General features: G+C 35.1%; 1 protein-coding gene across 2 annotated transcripts in view; it reads right to left on the reverse strand.

The window, feature by feature from the left end:
- Positions 1-3,126: 3,126 nt before the first annotated feature.
- The window catches only part of LOC306844920 (protein CBFA2T2-like), a 41,588-nt gene continuing 19,020 nt past the window's right edge, over positions 3,127-25,694 (reverse strand). Inside the window, exons 2-11 of one of the 2 annotated variants that reach the window (XM_079377366.1) lie at positions 16,326-16,465; positions 14,969-15,210; positions 14,772-14,861; positions 10,983-11,164; positions 9,823-10,070; positions 9,660-9,745; positions 7,896-8,103; positions 6,681-6,749; positions 6,307-6,497; positions 3,127-4,558 (exon numbers count right to left, since the gene is read on the reverse strand). In XM_079377366.1, the coding sequence (XP_079233492.1) occupies positions 4,280-4,558; positions 6,307-6,497; positions 6,681-6,749; positions 7,896-8,103; positions 9,660-9,745; positions 9,823-10,070; positions 10,983-11,164; positions 14,772-14,861; positions 14,969-15,210; positions 16,326-16,443 (1,713 nt within the window). In that variant the 5' untranslated portion in view covers positions 16,444-16,465 and the 3' untranslated portion in view covers positions 3,127-4,279. Of the gene's footprint in view, positions 4,559-6,306; positions 6,498-6,680; positions 6,750-7,895; positions 8,104-9,659; positions 9,746-9,822; positions 10,071-10,982; positions 11,165-14,771; positions 14,862-14,968; positions 15,211-16,325; positions 16,470-25,694 lie in introns of both variants that reach the window. The other variant, XM_079377365.1, reaches the window with a different exon arrangement.

Here is a 25,694-nt window from a genome sequence, read left to right on the forward strand (position 1 = left end):
GTAACACTTTATAAGAACTAAACATTAATGACATTGACAAACAGTGTCATATTAGATGATGCTTACCAGTAAGGAGGAGTTCACCCAAAAACAATGAAGATTTGCTGAAAATGTGCTCACCCTTAGGCCATCCGAGATCTAGATGAGTTTGTGTCTTCATCAGATTTGGAGAAATGTAGCATTGTGTCTCAGCAATGGATGCGCTGAAGTGAATGGGTGCCGTCAGAATGATAAAAACATCACAATAATCCACAACACTCCAGTCCATCGGTTAACATCTGGAGAAGACAAAAACTTTTAAGTAACAAATCCATCATTATGGTGTTTTCATCTAAAATATGAGTCCATAATCCATAATATTCCTTTCTTGGATGGCCTGAGTCCTGAGAGCAAGTTCATTTTTGACATTTTCATTTGGGGGTGAACTATGTCTTTAATATATAATCAAATAGATGATGTTAAACATTCAGTTATATATTTATATGAAACGTATAATGTTTATTTATTAATGATATTGATAAAACCAGTGAGATCATGTAGGCCTATAATATGAAAATGACAAACTACCATAGTACTTTTAACACTTTAGAATGTAGAGGGTGCATGATATGCAAAGAGGATGTAGGCTGTGTTCATCAAAAACAATGAGAAAAGTGCTCATACTAGTAATCAGTTAGCATTCATGGTGAGCATGTGCTGTTCTCTCGGTCTCCCTCTTCTGCTGGTGTTTGGGACTCCTTATAACTCAAACTAAAATCATAAAAAACAAACAAACAAACAAACATTTTTTGTTACTTGAAATTTAGCTAATAAAAATAACTGAAATCAAATAAAATATGAATGCAAAGGAAACAGTTCTCATTTTCATTTAGTTGAACTTGAAGTAGCCTACTAAAGTAATTAAAACTAAAAATAAATTAAAATTATATGTGCTGTTGTAGACAAAACAATTACAAATTACAATTTTAAAATTAAAATGAAAACGGAAAAAAAAAAATTGAATTATTAAGAAAATATTGATTAAAAAGCAACGTGTTTGAGCTCATTAATGGCGGCAGGTGTGACCTAAAGACGCGCGCGCGTGTGTGTGTGTGTGTGTGTGTGTGTGTGTGTGTGTGATTATTTAGCGAGCGTGAGGAAATGGGTGTAAAAATGGGGTGATACCCCAAAATATCTGACTTCTGCTTCATTTATCTGAGCAAAGCAACGAGTGAAAGTATTGACTGGAGAACCTGAGGCAGGGAATCTCTCTCTGATGGGAAGCACAATCTCAATTCCTCCCTGATTTCATGAAATGATTCGAGCTGAAGGAGAAGATGAACTCACATCATGCAGCAGCGGAGAGATCTGGAGCGGATCCTGCAGACTTCAGCATCAAATCAAGCGAATAAACACCTGCAGCTCTTACTGAGACACAAAATCAAGTGCATGAGGAAAACGACGCCCATTTTGCATTGAATTACATTATTTTCTTGAATGAAATCAAGCACATTCACGCTAAATGTGTCGTTTTTAACACGCAGTCCTGTGTGCAATCAGATTTTGGTGTGTTTGATTAAAAGCTGAACAGGATTTTCTAGCGTGTAAATTGGCTCTGACGGAGAAATCCGAGGCAGAAATGTCAGAAGTGTTTGCTGAAGTGAAGCAATATAATATTATGATTTTCATTCAGATTTTATTTCTGGACTGGTTTTGGTGTTTAATCACGTCGCGTTGTTCCAAAGCACTCTTAAATGTCAAGCAGCTTTATTATAGTATCATGATGATAGAGGAGATGTTTGTGAAGATGAGCGTGTGGGTGAAGATGATAGTTCTCTCTCACACACACACACACACACACACCCCTCTCTGCATGTTATGAATGACTAACTCACGCTGTCTGTCTTCATTAACGTTAATGTTTAAACCCCCAAAGCCTCAAAATATGACACAATCGGTTCACTCCATCATTCTAAAACTATAAATTGCAACCCATTTTAAATTTGTTTTTTATCTTTCAAGAACTCAAAATGCAAAGTGATGCATCAGATGGTAAAACCATAGCTACCATATTATTTAAACAGTATATAGGCTACCTTTTGAAAATGCATGTTGAAAACTCACATTTTGAGTCAAAATACTCAGTTTTTTCCCCTTGAAGTGGAAGAATGGTAATGGGGCAAAACGTCCTCAAAAACTAAATAATAATAATAATAATAATAATTAAAAAAACTATTAAAGACTCTTGATGGCGCAGAAGAAAATTGTTTCCATAAATCAAAGTAAATGTGAAAAGTGACACACATGCTCCTCTCACAATAGAGATTTGTTTGTGAAATAATTAATTTCTCACTGTTGTATCTGCATTATATCACGCAGAACATCATTATAAACACAACTTCACCTCAAATGTGAGCATAAATCTGCAGTGGCTTGGTCATGTTGACTCAATCTAGAAGACTGAAGCTGGTACTCCAGTGTGTTTCTGACATCTAGTGGTGGAAGATGGAAAACTATGGGTTAAAATGTCCCTTTCTCATTCTCATTTCTTGTCCATAGAGATCACTAAATCTCAACACATTTCTTGAATGTTATGCTCTTATTAAAAGTCTTCTCATCTGATCTGGAAATCAACTTGTGTGATTTATTCACCTCTGTTGTGAGGTTTAATGTTGAATTTGATCATTATAGTGATGTGTGAATTCGTTTTATGTTGGATGTTACACTGTATATTTGTTACTGGAGGATTTGAGGACCGTGATTCATTTATATGGCAATAATGTATATAAGTATTTTATTTAGAGGGGAAAAGTTAAAGTGAGGCTTCTCAGTATTGGGCCAGAACAGAAGGCCTGAAGTGTCATGTTTCTGCTGTTATATTATATATGTGGTATATCATATCATATCAGGTTTCCTAATCACAGTTAATTTTTTAATGTCTATATTATAATACATTCAGTGCAGTAACAATACATCTTATAATTACAATTAAATATGGATTATCAATTTAACCGAATAGTAAACTTTGCATTTCTTTTTTAATGAACTCTTTTTAACTTTTTTGAATGTTATTACTCTACAAAGCACAGTAAAACCTCCGTGACATGATCAAATCATTGGTAAAACAAAGACAACGGTCATCAAAGCCTGAGGTCACGTTAATGTCTTTATTTTTTAATATCTACTTCATACCAATATTTAAAAATTCTCGAAGAAAAGAAATGACTGTCACAGAGTAGCTCACAAAATAAAGATTCTCTTGCACCGTTATATTTTACACATTCTTATAATGAAAAAATAAATCAACATGTGGTGTACCGTACGAAACGAAGGTAGCTGAAGACGCCAACGTGGAAATCAAGGAAAAGAAACAGCTTAAGACTCACCTCGACTCTACAAGTGGAACAAAAATAAAAGTATATACATATAACATCCTCCTGAGATTGCAGAGTTTTGTATGTGGACACAAACAGATGATCTGACCGGTTCAAGACCTGGTTCGGTGGATCTTATAAATCACTCAATCTGTACTGGAAGCTGTTGATTGTACATCTGGACCCTGATCAGAACTGGTCCCTTCAGACCAGGGTTTGTCCTCCACATTTAAAACACACAAACAAACACACACACACACACACACACACGTTGGTTTTTGTGGTTTATGGGGACTCTCCATAGGCGTAATGGTTTTTATTCTGAACAAACTGTGTGTGCTATTGCCCTACACCAACCCTACACCTAAACTTAGCCCTCACAGGAGACTTTGTGCATTTTTAGATTTTCAAAAAAACACCATTTAGTATGTTTTTTAAGCCTTTTCAATTACGGGGACATAGGCAGTGTCCTCATAAACCACCTTCATATTGTAATACCTCTGTCATACCCATGTCATTATACACATTTGTGTCCTCATAAACCACATAAACATGCACACACACACGCACGCACACACACACACACACTCCATTGATAATATTGTCAGATAATAATGATAAACTGTCTGGAACGGGAACGAAACATGAACATGTCACAGCATTGACAGCTTTGGTGAATCCATCACTTTTATATTGCTCTGATATTGTATTTACAGACACATTCACACACACAAACAAACACTCACCAAACACTGACAACAGTGTGCGGGTAAAACAGATCACATTTGCACCAAATAAGCAAGCTGAGTCACGCCGAGCGATGCCAAAAACACGTCCTTCTGTCCATAAACTGGAAAAGTGTGTGTGACTGTCCTGCTTCTGTCACATCCAGAAGTTAAACTCTTCTTCCATTGAGTCCATGGCTCTCAGTGTCCGCTGGCGTCTGGCGTGGAGGAGGACGAGGCTGGGGTGGCTGGTGTGGACGCTCTGCTGGAGATCTTCTCCAGGCCTGGACTCGGGACCAGGCCGCTCTCCGGAGCTTTGGCCAGGATGCGTGGCATGGATTTGGGCTGCGTCTGGAGCCCCGGGCTGCAGATGAGATGGTGTCGTTCCCAGTCTTTGTGCTGACAGAAGGAGCCGCAGTAACGCGCCGCATTACAGCCGCTGCACGTCTCGCTCGCCTTCCGACCGCAGTTCCAGCAGCACTGACAACCAGAGAGACAGAGAGTGAGCAAATCCCAAAAACTACAGCTTACAGCCATTACAATAATAAACACTGCATTATAAATATAGAAACATTACACTTTTAAATATAATACTAAACTAATACTTTTATAAATACTTAATAAGCAATGACAAATAAACAAATTAAACATTAAACTGATTAATAGTGACATATAAAGGAATTTATATATATGTATATATATATATATATATATATATATATATTACTTTATATGTCACTATTAATCAGTTTAATGTTTCATTTGTTTATTTGTCCTTGCTTATTAAGTATTTATAAAAGTATTAGTTTAGTATTATATTTAAAAGTGTAATGTTTCTATATTTATAATATATATATATATATATATATATATATATATATATATATATATATATATAGCGATTAATCGCATCCAAAATAAAAGTTTTTGTTTACATAATATATGTCTGTGTACTGTGCATATTTATTACGTCTATATAAATACACACACATACAGTATATATTTTGAAAATATTTACATTTATTTATATGCATATAATTATATTTATATTATTTATATTGCAGATCATATATTTAATATTTAAACATAACATATTTTTCTTAAATATATACATGTATGTGTGTGTATTTATATAGACATAATAAATATACACAGTACACACACATATATTATGTAAACAAAAACTTTTATTTTGGCTTTTATTAATCGCGATATATATATATATATATATATATATATATATATGAAAATCATTTAAATAAATGAATAAATATTAAATTTATACATATTTATTTTTTTGCTTATTTATTTACTTTTATTCAACAAGGATGCATTAAATTGATTAAAACTTATGCAAGTCAGTAATTATGTTAAGTAGTACCATGGTACTTGTAAGTAAATTGTTAAATACCATGGAATATACACTATCATTCAAAAGCCTGCGGTCAGCTAGATTTTTTCAGGAAGAAATTAATACTTTTATTCATCAAGGATGCATTAAATTGATCAAAAGTGACTGTAAAGGCATGTATAATGTTAAGAAAGATTTCTATTTAAAATAAATGCTGTTCTTGTGAACTTTCTATTCATCTGTGAATCCTGAAAAATAAAATATATCACAGTTTCCATAAAAATATCTGGCAGCACAACTGTGTTCAACATTGATAATAATCAGAAATGTCTGTTGTGCAGTAAATCAGCATATTATTATGATTTCTGAAGATCATGTGACACTGAAGACTGGAGTAATGATGCTGAAAATACAGTTGCACATCACAGAAAATTATATTTTAACAGATATTCACATAGAAAACAGCCATTTTAAATTCTAATAATATTTTACAATTTTATTGTTTTTACACTATTTTTGATCAAATAAATGCAGCATTGGTGAGCAAAATTGTTTTTAACATAAAAACCCAAACCCCTACCATTCGGTAGTGTGTAATAGTGAAATGTTTGTATATTTATATTTAATATTGTGTCTAATAGTGATATTTGTTATTTGCATTCACTTTCTGTGCTTTTCTAGCACCCGGTTTAGATTTTAAAATAACCAAATGTTGATTCAATGAGGCGAATGTTTGCATTATAATGAGCCTCATTTGCATAAAAAGGAAGCCAGAAAAGAATGACCCAATTTAAATATTCATGATGCGTTGCTATATCAGCGTATGCAGCATCTGTGGTTGGTGACTGAATGAATGCGTGTTTAGCGTGACACTCACCTCGCTGGAGTCTTCCTGCTCGTTGATGACCTGTATGGCGTCTTCGGTGGCTTTCCTCTTGGCCTCGGCGAGAGTTTTCTCCATCTTGGCTCTCTCGGCGGTGATCATCTCGAAGGCTTTCTGCTCGGCCTCTGCGACGGCCTTCTGCACCTCGTCCATCGCCTGACGCTTCACCTCGTTCACCGCTTCCTCTGCAGAGTCAAACCACACATGCATCAATATTGTGTTTCATCCACGGTATTTTCTTGTGAGAAAACGAGTATCAATATCCAGCAAAGAGCTCTGAAAGTGTGATTAATGAGAAACAAGACTGAAGAACAGGTGGCAGGGGAGAAAACAGGTTTCCCAGGGTGCATCTGGGTTGCCGCCCTTACCGGCTTTCCTCCATATCTCATCAGGCACATAGCCAGAGCCGGCGCGCAGGGGAAGATCCCTCTGAGAGTCTGCGGGACACAAAAACAAATATATTAGGAGCGAATTAGCATCGAAATGCTTCAGAAGCATGCAGGAGGGACGGATATGGAGGCACGTGAGAGTTTTGGGCAGCGTTTGGTCACAGATGGTGGTGAGGACTGCGTCCAGACCTCAGCGTTTGAGACGATATTCTCTCAGCCTGGACTCAAATACACAACACCTGCTCCATCAGCAGGCTCTTTCTCAAACACACACACACACACACACACACACACACACACACACACACACACAACTTAGTCTGCTAGTTGGGTTTTAAAAGACACTTAAAGGGACGGTTAACACAAAAATGAAAATTCTACCATTTATTATACTCATGCTGTTCCAAACCTGTACAAGTTTTCTTCTTCTTTTGAGCACAAAAGAAGATATTTTGAAGAATGTCGTTGATGGTAGCCATTGACTTCCATAGTATTTCTTTCCTTACCATAGGAGTCAATGGCTACCGTCAACTGGGTGAACTGTCCCTTTAATATTCAGTAATATTATCAATTTGTCTGCACTGAAACTATCAGATGACAACAAAACATGAACTGAATCGAGCTGAATGATTAAATTATTGTCTTCTGTAGAGCTGCTTCATAGCTGAATCAAATTTGTTCATAATTGATTAATTTTTATTCATTTTCTGTTGTTGAACTGAACTGAATCAACATTAAATTGACTCGAGCTGAATGACGACACTGCTGTCTGTCTAAACCTGCTTATGGTTGAACTTCACTTGTTTTATAATGAATGAACTTAACACAATTAATGAACTGAACTGAATCAACACTGAACTGAAATGAACTCAATAATGACACCATTGTCTTCTGTAGAGCTGTTTATAGCTGAATTGATTAATTTGTGATTAACTATTGTTATGTTGTTGAACTAAAACTCGTCTTCAGTTAACACTGAATTATTAACTTGTTTCATAATTAATGAAATGTCCAGTTCTTGAACTGAACTGAATAATGTCACTGTTGTCTTGTTAGAGCTGAATTTGTCTCATATCTGATGAAGTTTGCATCACTGATTCTGTTTTTTCCTGTTTAATACTGTGAAGCTGCTTTATTGTATAAACATAAAGATGAATCAAACTTGAAATGATTCTGAACTCCTAAACGACTCGCCTGTGTTGACTCCCTCTGCCGACAGAGGGCTGTGTGTCTTGCTGAAGGGGACGTTCCCTGCGGCCGATCCGTTCTTGCGTCCGTCATCATGTGGGTTGGAGCGTCGCCGCCAGTAATTGAGCTCCTCGCGGTCGGACTCCTGACAGCGCCGCAGAACGCTCACCGAACGCCGCGTCTTCTCTACCATGTCCACAATACAGTTCAGCACCTACAACCAGAGACACGACAGAAAACCTTAGAACACGAGACACAAATTCACAAAAGTTACACAAAATAACTTGCGTGATTTAGCTCACGCTCTATGGTCTTGTACAAAAATGTGAGATTCCGGAAAAGGGTTCATGAACACATTGGTTTTAGATGTTCATATTTCACTATGTCTTAGACTGTTTATATTATAGGTGGGTGGACAGACAACGAAATAAGAGACAAACACACAAAATCCTGGATCCAAATCAGTTTACTGATTGGCAGACAAATAATGCTCAGGATCAGAGGATGCCCCTTCTTATCAGGAATGGGTAGTAGAACTAGCTGGAGTGGCTGCATTCAAAAAATGTCTTATAAGCAGACAGACAAGTTAAACCTATACTAAAAAATAAAAAAATAAAAAAAGTACCTATTTGGAAATGGGACAGTAACTGCTGTGTGTGAGAAATATACTGATTGTGACAGTGTAAATGTCATGTTTTATAGATTGGATTTCATGTATTCATTTTATTTAATACATTTTCTCATCATTATATAATGATGGATGTTGTAGCAATTGAATTTAATGATAGCCAAGTTGTGACCCTAAAGCCATAGTTGGGGATTGGTCTGGGATGGGTTTATTAACAGGTTACTGAGTTACTGTATTCTATTCTGAAATTTGCCTGAGAATCAATTAAACTGTTAATCACAAAAAAAAAATAACTTGCATATACATATAATCTAACTTTTTAGTTAATATAATATTATATTATATGTGAATTACAAAAATATTTTATTTGATCTAAATAAGAAGTGTTTTTTGTTTTTTGGTCCTGAATGTTTACCATGGTGTTACTGGATGAATCTCACAAAAGAAGTCTTATTTTATGACAGATTTTTTATTTTATTATTATTTTAGGATAATTAAACACATTTTCCTCCCAAACTCTCATGTTTCTAATTCTCATTGTCAGTGATGATTCTAATTAAATTCTCAGAACTGAAATAAAATAATTTAAATCAGGGTAAACTTAAAGGCATTGTAACAAATATTATTATGATGAATAAATACTTCAGTTTAAATAACGTATGTTTTGCGTTAAAGTAATAAGGATGAGATATTTCATAATAATAAGATAATGAGAGTTTTTTTAATCAGAGAATGTGCTTCATTTTTATAAAGTGTTATACATTTATATTTATACAGTGTTGTTAGGGTTGTTACTAAAGAAAATAATTAAAGATAAAATAAAATGTAATTATTAGACGGAAAAATGTTTCCTTGGCAACTAAAATTAGTAAAATTGAAATCGAAATAAATTACAGCTTAAAAGAAATATTAAAACAGACAAAATTGACAAAAGTACTTCAAATTACAAAACAAAATTAAGTAAAAATAAAATGAGAACTGAAAATATATGAATAAAACCTAAAAATAAAAGCTTAAAAATTATTTATTAATATTTCAAAACTTTTATTTTAAATAAAACATGTATTATTGATAGCTGATTTGTGATATTCACCGTTTAATACTGTACCATGATATCAAATTTTTAATAAACCCAGTCTTACATGATCCAGATGTCTCCATTCTTCAGCCCACTCTCTGTCCGTCAGTCTGTGGTCCACAGGTTCCTCGCGGTAGCCTCCGTTACTGCCTGAAAACGTCAACAAAAACATGAGACGTGCACGAGTGTGTGGAAATGAATGTTAAAGGCGTGCTGCCGTGTGTTACCTGTGAGCCACGGCCGCTCCTTCAGCTCCCTGAGCTCCAGGATCCGGTGCGGCTCTCTGTACAGGTGAGGTGTGCTGATGTCATCCAGTGCGTAGTGCTGCAGAGGGGGCGGAGTCGGGGGGATCTGGGTGGGGAGCTGCAGCGGGTGGGCGGGGCTGTGTCTGGGGGCGGGGCTAATGGTGCAGATTCGTTTGGCAGGAGGCTCCAGGGAGGTGGGAGGACGCTCATGAAATCCATTCTCTTTACTTCTGGAATTTAATAAAAAAAAAAAAAAAAAAAAATGTAGAATCAAATCCCTAATAACATGTTTGGACCTGCACAATGACAATAACATTCTGAAGGACCTTGCATTAAATACCATGGTACATTTAAAAATGGCAACCATTTAGTGCCGTGTTATATATTAAAATGCAATGGTAAAAAAATGCCTAATAACACTTATAAAAAAGTAACATGGCAAAACATGATTTTTGGGCAATTTATCATGGATAATACCAGTTTTTTAGACATGTACAAAATATGCCATGTTTCTTTTCTTTAGTACTTAAAACTGCGGTGATTCCATGTTTTACCATGGAATTATATATTTTTTTTGGTCACGAATATACCATATTTTTGGACTGAAAGCTTGAGGGCAGAAAGCTGTAACATAAATGTTACATTTTTTATTTTAATTTAACAGTATTGCCATTGTTAATAATTTTATTTTACAGTATTGCTATTGTTATTTTAGTATTATTTATATACTATTATAGTTTTATTGATATTTTGAATTATCATAAATTTTTCAGTTGTTGGTTTAATTTTTAGTAATTTTCTTATGCTCTTTTGCCAGTTTTATTAGTTCTTTTTTAAGATTACTATTTAGGTGTAAATTTTTTAATGTCAGTTTTAGTCTTAGCTCAGTTTTAGATTTTAATTATTTCCTGTTATTAATTTTGGCATTTTAACTTAATTCAGTTAGTTGCAAAGGCAAGATTTTATTTAGTTAAATTTTTTTAAATCTGATATTTATATTTGATTTTATTGCAGCTTTATTTTAAGTAACAAAAATAACCATTTATATAAAGCAATGGTATCCGATACCATAACTTTACTATAGTACTTGCATGCTATTTTATTTAAGAGCTTTAATTTCTCAGGCGTGTGTGTGTTCGTACCTGTTAGGACTGTGGCGCTTGCTGCTCTCATTGGGCTCCAGCAGTAGTTCGGTGGAGTCGGCGGGCGACGGGACGGTGGTGCTGAGCAGGAGGTGCTCGTGTTGGGACAGATACTGTGCTGGAGTCTGTTTGGCGGCTCGAGCGCAGTGCAGCAGCTCCCTCTGCAGTAAGGGCAGATTGGCCTGCAGGACAAACACTGCGTTCATCTCACTGCACAACAAACATCAGCTGAACGCCACACTGTTAGTAATAGTGGTCGACCGATATATCGGCCGATATTTGGCATTTTTAAATATCGGCATCAGCCGATACGTTTTCCTGTTTGGCTGATGTGTTCGAGGAGACTTTTATTTTGATGGCGCTGAGATATTCACACTCAGTGCTCACATTCTCCCTCTTGTTCGCTGTCATCATTAACAGCTCTGTCTAATACGGATAGTAGTCTGTCTAATAATCAGATAGAACTGTTAAACAAAGGAATTAAAATGCCTATACAAAAAGTATTTTAATGATTGCTTTTATATTATTAGTAATAGAAAGGCAAACATTATAATACTTTCTCATTTGCCTTCAGCATTCAGCAAATGTGCATTTATATCATTTAAACAAATCTTTGAATGACTAATGACCATTTAATTTCACAAACCTTGCAAACTTAGTCGGATCCAGCTGTGAGATCTTGTGAAGTGTGCATTTGTCTCGTATTTTCTGTGTGACGGTCGGTCCGTATGAACTGAATGCGGACAGGAGGAGAGTTCAGCTTTACTGGAGACGCGTGATCGGCAAACTTTAAACTCGTGATTTTAAATTATGCTGCACTTTATCTGTCATATTCATGTCATTTTCACTGTGTGCTGTATGTAAAATGAGTGTTACCTTGGCTTTATTTAAAATAAATATGATTCCCAACGCACACAAACTTCCCAGAATACTGAGTGCCCTGTTGTTTACAGTGTTTACTTTCTTTTTAATTATATTTTTTATTAAATATTTATTTATTTGTGAAAAATACTTTGTCATTGTATATGTTTATTTTTTAATCCATTTTAAAATTTCTTAAATATTAATTAAAATAAATAAAATTATAACGGCGTTATATCGGTCACCCTGCTTTCCAAAATATCGGTATAAAAAAAAAACCAATATCGGTCGACCACTAGTTAGTAATCAAACCCACTTTGGAGGGATTTTCTTAAAGTCTGACCAGCACATTTTTGGCATTTTTCCTGATAAGAGTGGAGATAAAGGCCAGAGGGATTGGTTCCTCAACAGACTTGGAGGAGCCGCGACGTCTGTTCAGCGTCACTACGCGTTCTGCTCGCCATTACAGCTCTTTTCACCAACATCTCATCAAAATAGTCAATAAATCTTTCATATGAAAACACTTCAGCCTCAGGAGGATGGAAACGGAGAAGAGAAACAGTCAGCGAGATGAAACAAACCAGAGCCAGCGCTCTGTTTCTTACATGATGAGCATGTGAGTTTGATTACTAATGTGAACATATGAAGAATATCAGACTGTTTTCTGTCAAACCATCTGGCAAACACCAGGGGAAAATACTCCCTCCTGTAAACTAACTTACACATCTCTCTCTGTAAAACATGCTAATGTTACTAATGGGAAGCCCAATTCATTTGAACACCGATAATTCATTGAGTTGTCACTCAAACATGGTACCATATCCAGCATTTCGTATACCTTTTAATATATTACATCGGTAGCTTTATATTTTTTAAATAATAAATTTTATTTTTTACAATAAATTAAACACCAACCAAATGTTTTTTATCCAAAACAACCAATCACCCTATAATCACCCATCCTAATACAATTAATAATATTTGATGGATTTCATTAAATAAAACGTTGATAAATGCTTCTATAAATGAAATTATATAAATGGCTTTTAGTTGTATTGATTATATTTACTGATTATGATGTTAGCCGCTTATAAGTGTTATTTTAGTATTATTTATAGTTTTTCTGAATATTTTGAACTACCTTTTGTTTTGTTTTTTAAGTTTTCTTTTTCATTTTAGTTTAAGTTTTAGTCATTTTGAAATGTGCTTTTTTCTTTATTATTACTTTAAATATTACTGTTGAGGTTTATTTTTATTTCAGTTTTAGTTTAGTAGTTTGTTTGTTTATTTTATATATTCATTTCCAGTGAGTAATTTTAGTGCTTCTACTTAGACTTATTTCAGTTATTAATAAATTTCGGATTTTTTGTTTGGTTAGCTTTTTAAAATTTTATTTATATTTTAACTTTATTTCAACTTTATCTTAAAAAAGTTTCTAAGATAAAAGAACCACATCAAAAGAACGAGTCGTTTGTGAATCAGGCTTCATTAGTAAACACTTTAGTATTGATGATATTCAAAACAAATCAGATTTCATAGAATATATTAAACATGACATCTGAAGAAAATGATCGGGGAAGTTTTCAAATATTTTCCAAACACATCTAAACGAGAACAAGCATCTCTGTAGTTTTTATTAGCAGTACAACAAACATTTCTGTACATGATTAACTCGATCCTTCTCTCACACATATGCCGCCTGTCATTCACGTTCTCTTATTTTGCGCAGGCAGATATTCGCACGACTGTGTTAACTGCTGCCGAGCTCCATTTCTGCACAGCCTGTAAAAACCTGCAACGGTTTATAGTCGTGTTTCACACTTCCGACCGCCTGGAAGTCTCGGAGGTCTCAGTCTGCTCCGTAAATTACCAAAGGAAACAAGACACCTTCCACTTTCTCCGTTCAACATCCCTGTCATGCATGGCATCATAAAATCATCAAATTGTGCTGCTGTCTTTTCATTTCTTTAAATGTTTTCAATATACTTAATATTTTCAGTATTAATAATAGTTTACACGTTATTTTAAGGTGTCCTTGTTACAGTGTAATAATACATTTAATTACTGAGTAATATTAATTAACTACATGCATTTACTATATGGTTAGGTTTAGGATTAGGGTTACTTGCATGTAATTATGCATAATTTATTGTTATTATAATAGTTAGTACATGTAACGTGTATACAACTTAAAATTAAGTGTTACCTTATAATATTATACAATCTTTTTCTTTTATTTTTAAATATTACTATTTAGCTTACATTTCTTTTTAGCTCAGTTCTAGCTTTTATTTATTTGCAGTTAGTAATTTAATGCAACAACTAGTTTTTCCAATCTATTTCTGATTTTTAGTTTGTTCAACATTTAGTGTTTCCATCTCACATTTACATATATTTAACTATAGTTCAGCTTTATTCAACAAAATAGTTTTAATAGTTTGTTAAAATCGTCTAATTCAAGCAGCTTCACAGTAGTTTCATCCTAAATGTCTTTTCAGGGATTCACTAAAATCCCCAAATCAACATTCCTGCTTTCAAATGGACTAATTAAAAAAAATATATTTTTTTAATAGTTTTACTTTTTTTTAGTATTTACAATAGTTTAATAACTTTTTTCTTTTTATGTTCAATTTATGTTTAGTTCAGTTCTAGGTTTTATTTTAGTTTAAGTGTTTCCATCTCATATTTATATTTTATTTAAAATTTTCTATTCCCTTTTTTCCTATTTACTATTTTATCCCAATTTTCTATTTTATTTTATTTGCATTTTATTTTGCTTTATTCCGTTTCAATGCAACAAAAATGTTTGAATAGTTTTCGTTTTAGTTAACTATAATAGCCCTGGTTAACAATAGTAACAAGGGCAAGTAAATATATAGAATTGCCCTTTTTTAGACTACTTCAACTGTTGCTTTATTGGCCATTTACCTTCAGGAAGGGAATGACGAACGGCCTCAAGGGGAAATTTGTAGCTTCTTGCAGTCTGGAGTGAAACTCTTCAATGGTGACGGTGGAGTTCTGTGGAGAAACATGGCTAGTTAACTCTGGTTCACATTTGACCAATCGGTGCTCGTGCAAGCATGTGTTTGTGTGTGTGTGTGTGTGTGTGTGTGAGAGAGACGCACCACCAGCGCCAGCACCAGGTTCCGGACGCTCTCTCCGATCTCAGGCGAGATGTCGTTGCCGAACTGCTGCAGTGTTGTGAGGAAGCGCTTGAGTTTGCTCAGCTGCCGTGCGCCGCAGGTGGCTGGAAGCTGCTGATTGGCCAGAGAGGAGGAAGATGATGATGAAGGGCCGTTGCTGTAGCGCTGAGGCGGAGAGGGAATGGCGTTGAGCATCGGCGGTGAGTGATTGATCCCATTGGTCACTGCAGAAAGAGCAAATGTGGTTAGCAATGATCTGCAAACACATAATTAATATTTCAGCATTATTTAGTGCTGTCAAAGGATTAATCACGATTAATCACATCCAAAATAAAAAAAAAAATTGTTTACATAATATATGTGTGTGTACTGTGTATATTTATTATGTATATATAAACACTCATACAGTATATATTTTGAAAATATTTACATGTATATATTTATAAAATGTAGGCTATATAATATATAAATATATTTAATATACAAATATAAGATTTTTCTTATATATGTGCATGTGTGTGAATTTATATATACATAAAGATACACAGACATGTATTATGTAAACAACGCTTTTATTTTGGATGCGATTAATCTTGATTAATCATTTGACAGCACTAATTTATATACTATTATAGTTTTTATTAATATTTTGAATTCTTTTATGTTTCCAGTTTTTATCTTAATTTTAGTTTACTTGTGTGCATCTCATATTTATATAAAAAAAATTCAGCTTTATTTCAAATTTAACAAAAATGTTTTTTAAATTTTTATTTGTTACATTTTCCTGCATGCTCAGAAAAAAATGGTGTTGTTTTTATGGCTATAATATATGAAGGCACAGTTTTACTAATAACCATTTTACTAATCATAAATAACAACACTCTTTCAGCAAAAACACTTTTTATTTTAAACTTTTACTCTGATTTGCCTTTGTACTGCAGTTAGTTGCTCCTGTAGGGTAAATGACTTTTTTCCCCCTCATTCTAAGTTGCTTTGCATACAAATGCATGCTAAACAATGAAATGTAAATGCACTACTATGCATTTAAAGTGCTGTACTTCTCTGGTGAAAGATTATTAGGGCAGTATTAGGGCACCTGTGTTTGTGTTAAACTGGAAATGGAAGGTCAAGTCAAGCACATTGCATACTACATACTGCAATTTTGACAAATAGGTTATCCAGGTATTCCATGCACGCAGAAAATTCAAATCCTGTGCACAGTATGCATACTGCAGAAATGGTAGTATGTCATCCTACAGGACACACTAGTGCCAATGCCACATACTGCATAGTGCAGATAGCATGCGTGTTTGAATGCGGTGTTGTGTGCAGGTCTCACATGCTGTGGTGGAGAAGGCAGCCGGTCGAGGTCCGCTGGGGTTGACGGAGGGTAGAGGGGGCATGACGGAGACGGTTTGTCTGGAATGAGTCTTTCCATCCACTGGGGAACCGGGCATGGCAGGAACGTTCTTCTCTGTACTGTCTGAAAAACCAGAGAGACTGAGCTGGAGATTGACAGGTCACTTATTATCTTCATAATCATGAACGTTTCTGTTTGTTCGTGTAGAGATTTCCATTAAAACCCAATAAAGTGTGGCGGATTCGTGGATCTCTGATCTCATTCGTTCTGACATAAAATCACCATGCAATCATTTCTTAACCAGATCAAAACATTCCCAGAAGCACCAGGGCAAACGATGCAAACACAAATGGAGTTATTGTGTCTCATGCATTGATATGCAATCGATGCATTGATATGCAATTCATGTTTAAAGACGCCTCGACAATCCAATTGAGCCCAAAACTCTTAAAGCGGCATAAATTTCCAAGCTCGTCTAATCTTAACCCTCGCACCCTTACTAAACCCATCGTCCTTTCTGGTGCACACCAGATGTTTTCTGCCCCTGTGTAAGAGCCGTGGAGTCCCGACAGCTGAAGTGCAAATGAACCAGGTTTTGTCCTCGGGAAAGAAAGGGTGATCATTGAGCCCCCTTAAGAATGGAGAATCGGGCCATTTCACGCTCGCTAACTAGGCTTCACAAAAGCCGTCAAGGGCTGAACGCATACTTTCTGCCTGTGAATGGACCACCAGGCCCAAAAGTCGTAGATCAGAGACGCTATTGTTCTACAAGAGCCGTGAGAGAAGCCATCGGCCTCATTTGGAGTATATCAGACCGCTGGAAATGCTTTTACAAAGGCAGCTAATAGACCCACACAGATCGAGTTGTCAAAGGTCATGAAACGCTTCTTACCAGACGACTTTTCATGGACGGACGAGGCTTCTCTGGGTGAAAAGCGTGTTTTGTTTAATGTTAATTCATGGGAAACTAATGCAGTGAATGTGTTTCTCGCGTATAGATTTTCAATGGGTTTCTCCACTTAACAATGAAAAGTAAGGCGGCTTTTAATGGGATTGTTATAGCGCTTTATTTCTACGTTTCATTGCAGTCGTGATAAACAGAAGAGTTTGTCTCATAGCAGAAAACCTGAGTGAACTGAAATGGCATTTTGCAAGGTATAGTTATTATGCTTTTATTTCAGCTAGTTGCCAAGGCTGCGTTTTTCATTTTTGTTTTTAGTTTAACTTGAAATACTAAAATAAATAAACCAAAACAAATGAAAATGAGCACTAAAAAAAAAACACATTTTTAAAAACTAATAAAAATGATAAAGAACACAACAAAATTTCTAAAACTTTAACCAAAATTAAAGTAATTAAATAACTGCTGTGCACTGCATTAAATAAAAGAAATCACAAAAAATATAATACAACACATCATGTGTCTATGGAGGACAAAAAGTGCAGTATAATATATAAAATATTTAAAAATTATATAATATATAAAAAACAGTTAAGAGGAACATATTTATTTTCCTATTATTACATTTATTTATTTATTGTATAATTTTGGTCCTCTATGTTTCAAATCAATGTTTGAAGGACAAATTGAATGCTGAAGGACCAGTATCTTGCAATATTGCAATGAATCTCATTCTTGTGTTTTATTGTGAGACTCCATCAAAACCATGGTCTTAGCCCACTAATCGAATGCGGCGCAGTCACAGGTGCGACACACTTTTGCACACACACGCTTGGACACGTAGACACCGATCTTGTGGTTTGAGAGCGCACCTGAGCCCCGCTCCGAGTCCTTCAGGCTGCCCCTCTTAATGCCTGACTGAAAAAAATCATATGCCAGATTTTTCCCCCTCCATGTACACCTGGTTCCTTCCTAGGAGGCAGGAATTAGAATGCGGGAAGGACCGGGAGAAACAGGAAGCCCAGACATTTGGGTTTGTGCCACACCATAGGATGTACACAAAGCCTCCCGTATCCACCGTCTGTTAACAGAGATTAGCATCGCACCTGCGGAGAACTACAGCTTAACCAACACCAGCGACCTAAGACAAGATACAGTTATATAGTAGGCAAGCTACATTCTGGTAATGTGGATTAAACACATTTTATGAAAAGTTCATGACTCTGAAATCAGACTGGAGTCATGTTTATTATAAAATATTGCAGATCAAAATATATAAGCTGGACTGATTAGTCAGCCAATATTTGGCCATTGAGAGATTATGATTTTATTTTTTTAATCAAGCAGCCTTGTTGATATAATTAACAAACTCATTTTTTTTGGTGTAAATATTGTGAAGAATAACCATTCATATCACTCAAGCAATTGTGCATGCATATTATTAAACTGTATTGAGTGTAAATACTATAAATTGCATACATTTTCAATTCATAATGCTCTCATAAACCATAGTAATGTTTATGCATCAATGTTATTTTATTATTATTGATATTTTTTTTTTTTACATTTTGTTATGTACTTTTGTAATTTGTATTACAATTTTAGTTGTTAATAATTTTAGTTAGTAATTAATAACAATTATTAACTTAAACTTACTTCAGTTTTTTGCCCAGGAAACTATCCGATTTTTTGTTTAGAATTTTTTCTAATCTTATATGTATATATATATATTTATTTCAATTAATAAAAATAATTTTAATTTTAGATTTAGTTAACATTAATAACCCTGTTATGCATATTTTATGATCTATATTTATGCATAATTGAAATTAATAAATGAAGGATGTGAATTAATAAATGAAGTGTATTCAAACTGAAGATACTTCCAGCTCTTAAATGTGTCCTTTTTGGTGGTTTCAGGGACACAAGGCAGGTGTGGAGTCTTGGTTATCAGTCACTGAACCGCTCGAGATGTCCGAGGCAGGAGCATCCTTGCCTTCCACCTGAGACGGTCGCCGCACACACACACACACACACACACACACACGCATGAACGCGGATCCGTGCAGGAGAGCACACAGGTCTGTTAGCACAGCTCCAGGATCAATATTGATCTGTTAACAGCTTCCTCTGACTGCCACCTGTTACACACCGCCTCCAATAAAGAGGAAAAATACATTACTGCTGTTATTGAACGTCCCTGTCAACATCAGCTGGTCCTCTGACACATCTCATGATGCTGAGAAACGTTAAGCTGCATCCTAGATATAACATTTAATCATTGCTTCACCACAGATTAATTAATAACTAGTATGTTTATTTGATTATACATAAAGTACACATATAAATGCATATTACTGTTTGATTTATGTTTATGCATATTTAGGAATATTTGAAATTAATACATAAAAGTCACACAGATCGTTATGCAAAACAACTGAAATAAGGTCTTGCTCACTTCGTTTTTAATATTATTTTAAATTATAGCATAAACTCTAAACATTTAATATTTAGCTCTCTGATTAGTCAATACAATGCATTCCGGGTCAAATATTGTTATATAACGATGCTAAACTGAACGATTAATTGATTTCAACTCAGATTTATCTATCTATCGTATCCCTCTATCTATTTAAAAAAGTTGTATGAATACTTTTACATTCAAATTCAAATTTAATTTTTAAATTCATTTCTTCTTTTTCTCTTTTTTGTCTCATAATCGTGAGTTCATATCTCAGAATTCAGACTTATTTTTTCTTGCAGTTGCGAGTTTCTCTCTCAATTCTGACTTTTTCCTCAAATCAGGTTCATTTCTGAGCCTATCATGAAGAAATGCATCTCAACCTTTAGTCAGAAATGATGAGAGATCTTTATAACATTTCTGACAAGAAGATGGATATGCATATATCGCTGATTTCTCCTAAAACATAAACTGTGCTGATTTGGTTGTGAATACATGTGCTGACTCTGAGAATATAACCAAACCCGTCTGAAAGCGCTTTACTCCCCCAAAACGTTAAACATTGAGGTACAAAGAGTTAATTTAAAAGCCCAGCCTGTCTTTGTTTAAAATGATATATGAATTTGCATTAAAAGCGCTTCAATGCGGCCAAAGCAAGTGTTTAGAAATCATTTAAAGAGTGCGGGACAAAGCGCAGAGAGCCGCTCCGCCTCCAGCCACACATCAGCAAAACAAACCCACACAGAGCTGCTTCCAGCCACGGACACAAAAGGGTTAAGCTATCAGATCATTATTATGTGTGTGAAAGAAAGAGAAAGAGCTGGGACGGATGTTTCTGCTTCCCTCCCCCTCCGTCTGTTCTTCCACCATATGGAGCTGATGGGGGTGCGAAGGACAGCTGGAGTCTCCAACAGTCACCTGTGTCCAGATCCCAAATCACAGAGCACACTTCTTCTAGACATCACATGGAGACTTTCTGCTGCTCAGATGCTTCTCCTCAGGAAAAACAACCTAATCTCAAGGGTCCTTGTCTATGGAAGCTTATTTCTGCCATGGAATAAAAACATTAAAAAGACTATTGACCATTTTTATCTCACAATTCAGACTTTTTTCTTGCAATTGCGAGTTCATATCTCAGTTCTGACTTTTGTTTCTGTTTTTTTTTTTATTGTTAGTTCCTATATCTCACGATGCAGCTGTTTTATTTATAGAATTACAAGTTAAAATCACAAAATTCAGACTCTTTCTCAGAATTACAATATTACGTCACAATTTGGACCTTTTTTCCCCAAATGACAAGTTTGAAGCACAATTCTGACCTTTTTTCTATCAAAATTGTGTGAGTTTATATTATAAATCAGATGTTTTATTTCTCAAATTTGCAAATTTATATCTCACAATTCAGACTTTTTTCATAGAATTACAAATTTATATCTCACAATTTGGACCTTTTTCCTAAGAATTGTGAGTTTATATTACAATTCAGTTGTGTTATTTCTCAAATTTGCAAGTTTATATCTCAAAATTGAGACCTTTATGCTCAGAATTGCAAGTTTACATCTTTTTCATCACGATTAATAACTTGCGATTGTGAGATAAAAAAAGTCGCAAACAACAAAAATAATACTAAAGGCAAACAACAAAATGCATGAATAAAAAGATCTCAATGACGTCTCAAACTGTGCTCGGATTTGCCGAGATACCTGCACTCAAAACTCAAATGACCCGAGCTGCTCTCTGCATTCATTTCATAGCACTATATGACACTGTTGTCTCATTTACAGAATTTAAGTTGAAGAAACATAACCGATATAACTCCATGAAGTCTCCTGGACTCTGAAAAAGCAATAAAAAGTTCCAGTGGGGAGGGAAAGAGGAAAATAGGAGTTTGACAGGAGGAGAGGGAGGCGAGAGGCGGGAGGGAGAGTTAAAGAAAAGAAGGCAAAACAAAAGCTGCACCTGGTGCCTATCAGTCCACACACACACACACACACATCTGCTGCTCTCTCGCAGTGCATGCGTTCGTCTCAGCAACAGGTCGAAGCCTCAAGCTGGCTGACGTCTGAGCACCCATCTGCACATGTTCAGTCCTCTCATCTCTTCAATGAAATCATCTCTGACCCTGAGCTCATCAACTACATCCAGTCTGACCCGCAAACCCACCCAGATCATTCAGATCTCTCAAGTGCATTCACTGGAAATTGATTTACTGGAGCTTTTAGATCTTTAGAAGGTTCTACTGTATAAAAAAGGAGGACATTTTACATGCAAATACTATTTCAGTCTATTTCTCTCATCAATTTAGTTCAATGTGTTACTTGCCATTTCTTTGCAAATGAAATTCACTAGCAATTTCTGAGTGAAAATTGTTTTTAAGAAGTAAATCCTACACCAATGTTTTTTTCAGTGAATATTAGTGATTAATTAGCATTTGAAGATGATTGGATTGTAAAAGCACATTTGAGATGTACTTAATTGTTTTTTTACTTACAGTAGTATAAAAAATACTATGGTATTTGAATATATAGTGAACACAAAATACCACCAAGTACCCTGATATTATTATTATTATCTGGAAAAAATATTTGACTAATTAATTACTGACATTGAATACGATTAGAGAAAGAGATTTAGTGATTTAAACTTTTCTTGAATAGTTTCCATATTAGAATGACAAAACCTTTAACAAAAAAAGTACCATGGTGCATAGAACACTTTGAATAAAAAAAAAGACTGAAATATTTAAACTTCTTAAACTATCTTTGCACCATGGCGTTCTGAAAAGATCTTGATTCAGGGTTATTGTGCACAAAATAATTTTATGAATCGCTATGTTTGTCTTATTTTATAATAAAAACTAAACATTCCTAAAACTAAATGCATTGACTTGACAAGCAAAACTGCTTCAAATATGAAGATGTTTTCAGAGAATTTATGTAAAAAATAAATGTATTTGAATGCTATTAGCAGATATTTCCATTTGTTTTCAGCATGAATCTCACTTCATTTATTTATTTCTGATGTGGAAGTAGTTTCATGAATGCCAGACAGCTTGTTTTTGTTTGAGAAGGACTTCACACATTCACACACACATCCTGATAACAGTAATACTGGAAAGCGCTTGTGTGTGTCATGACTCAAGTCTCTGTCCTTCGGCTCATCTCCTCACTGAATTGCTCTGTGGGGTTAACTGATTGGCCGGCTAATCAATCAGTCACTCAGCAGCTGCTCTGATTGGCTCCTTCCGCTTGATTTTAGAAACACAGAGATCAAGCTGTGGGACTCGATAAGAGCCTGTTGAAATGTTAATGTCAGTGTGTTTCTCTGGCACACACACATCTGGTCTGATATAAGCAGGGTCTCCAGGCCTGTTTCTAGTCAAAACTCTCCTGGACCAGCTGCATCACGTCTCATGCCTGATGAGAGAAAAACTCTCCAGTCCAGATCTACAATACGCCATCAGCTACCTGGACTACATCTTCACAATATATTTCTCATTTATGGGCACGAATATGTGAGTTATGTAGCATTTGAATACCATGGTAAATCAAACTGTACCACGGTAAATATCAAAGTGATACCAGCTGATACTTGTCAGGGAACTAAAATTACTAAAAAATTAAATAAACAAAAATAACAAAAGGACCTAGTTTAAAAATTTATAAAAAAAACTGAAATAATAATAAAGTTCAATAGAAATATTAAAGAAAAACTAATAAAATGACAAAAGCACAACAAAATTACTAAAACAAATGTAAATAATAAATAAAAATGACATAAATAAAATGGTAATAAAATGACAAAAAACTGAAACTAGGAATAAAAAAAAGGTTAAATATAAATATTTATAACAAAATTACTAAAACTAGAATTGAAATGAAAACCAAATTCTAACAACAAATGTTCCACAAAAGTACTATGCTTTTTCAAAATTCAATTCAAGATTCAAGAGTTTTATTTGTCAAAATGAATTTACTGTGGTATTCTTTTAGGAGTATGAGGTAAAATCAGTCAGTACTATATTAAATATCGAAAGTATCATGCTTTTGATACAATCATCTCTCTCACATGCACAACAAGCATTGTGTCAAGGTCCGTTAGATCTTCTCAAATTATGGGGCCCTTTAAGACTAAACGTCTCTAGTCCAGGGCCCCTGAGGGCCTCCACAAAGAGCTGTTCGGGGTCATCGAGCACAAGCGCCCAGTGCTACATCTTCACTAGGGCTACTAGTGACTGTTGGATGTCCAGCAGACCTTCAGACCACACAGCAGGTCAAAGTGGGAGTGAGGAGGGACAAAGACCGCACACGCACCTCCATCCGACGCAACAGTCAAACGGTTGTTTTAAGGCTAATCGGCCAGATCAGCCGCCGTCTTGATGACAAGACGACAGTTAGCGTTGCTTTAACAGAGCTAATGTGGAACTTCCTGCTTTCAGCGTGACTCAACAGCTGCTCTACGGGTGTGTGTGTGTGTGTGTGTGAGAGACATATTCATATGCAACAGTCCTTGTTGGTGTGTTTTTGTAGATGTACTATAAACACTATATAGTACTTTTATTCAACAAGGATGCATTAAACTGATCAAAAGTGACAGCAAAGACATTAAAAATGTTACAAAAGATTTCTATTCAAAATAAATGCGGTTATTTTGAATTTTCTATTCATTAAAGAATTTTGAAAACAAAAATGTATCATGGTTTCCACAAAAAAAAGAAAAAGAAAACTGAAGACTGGAGTGATGATGCTGAAAATTCAGCTTTGCCTCACAGGAATAAATTACATTTTAAAATATATTACAATAGAAAAGAGTTATTCTGAATTTGAATAATATTTAAAAAATTGTTTAATGTATTTTCGATCAAATAAATGCAGCCTTAGAGAACAGAAGAGACAAAAACATTACATAATCTTAACCCCCTCCTTTAAACTTCTGAACAACTATTCTAAAGTTTTGGGTCAGTATGTAGAAATGAATACTTTTATTCAGCAAGGATGCATTATATTGATCAAAAGTGAAAGTAAAGACATTTATAATGTATCAAAAGATTGCTCTTTCAAATAAATGTTGTTATTTAAATAATCCTGAAATCGTGACACTGAAGACTGGAGGAATGATTAATGATGCTGAAAAATGCAGAATTGCATCACAGGAATAAATTACATTTTAAATTCCATTCACATAGAAAACTGTTATTTTGAACTGTAATACTATATCACAATTTTTATATATTTTTGATCAAATAAATGCAGCCTTGGTGAGCAGAGGAGACGTCTTTATAAAACATTACATAATCCTGCCAAGTTTTGAACAGTAGTGTATAATAATATAAAAATAATCATGTTTTCATCTGATACAATCACTCAGGGCCGGCGCTCCGCACACGCACATCACGCACTGCGCGTAGGGCACCAAGTGCTTGAGGGGGGCACCAAAAAATCTGGGTCGTGAAAATATCATCACAATATAGGCTACTAGTATAAATAACAAATAAAATATTTCTAGCATGTTAATATACAAAAGCAATACAAAAGTAATATATGCCTAGACCAAATTAGTCGAGAAAAAGGTGAATCTCTGTGCCAGTCTCCCTCTGGTGCCCCCCCTTCCCCACCTCCCAGTGGTCTGTTCAATTATGCTTCAATCAATTTCAAATTTGGCCGACACCGACCTCAGACATGGCCTCGAAAAGGCACCAAGAGTCGGGGGCGGAAAAAAGAAAAAAGAAGAGACAGCGGGATGATGCTCGCGCGTCGCTTGCAGGCAAGACAATGTTTTAAATAAAAATGTTAGTTTTGTGCGTGTAGTATGCATGTCCAGGGGCGTCGGCGCGTCCGCGTCGCTAGTAGTGCAAAAGATCCGGGGCTTTAGCCCTGCATGTTGAGTCTTTTATTTTAACGGGGTCCGGGGGTTTCTCCCCCGGGAAATTTTGAAACTTGGGCTGTTAAAGATGCAGTTTGTTTGAGAAGGAAAGGAAGGCCAATCG

This window comes from Barbus barbus, assembly GCF_936440315.1.
Source record: "Barbus barbus genome assembly, chromosome: 25".
Classification (NCBI taxonomy): domain Eukaryota; kingdom Metazoa; phylum Chordata; class Actinopteri; order Cypriniformes; family Cyprinidae; genus Barbus; species Barbus barbus.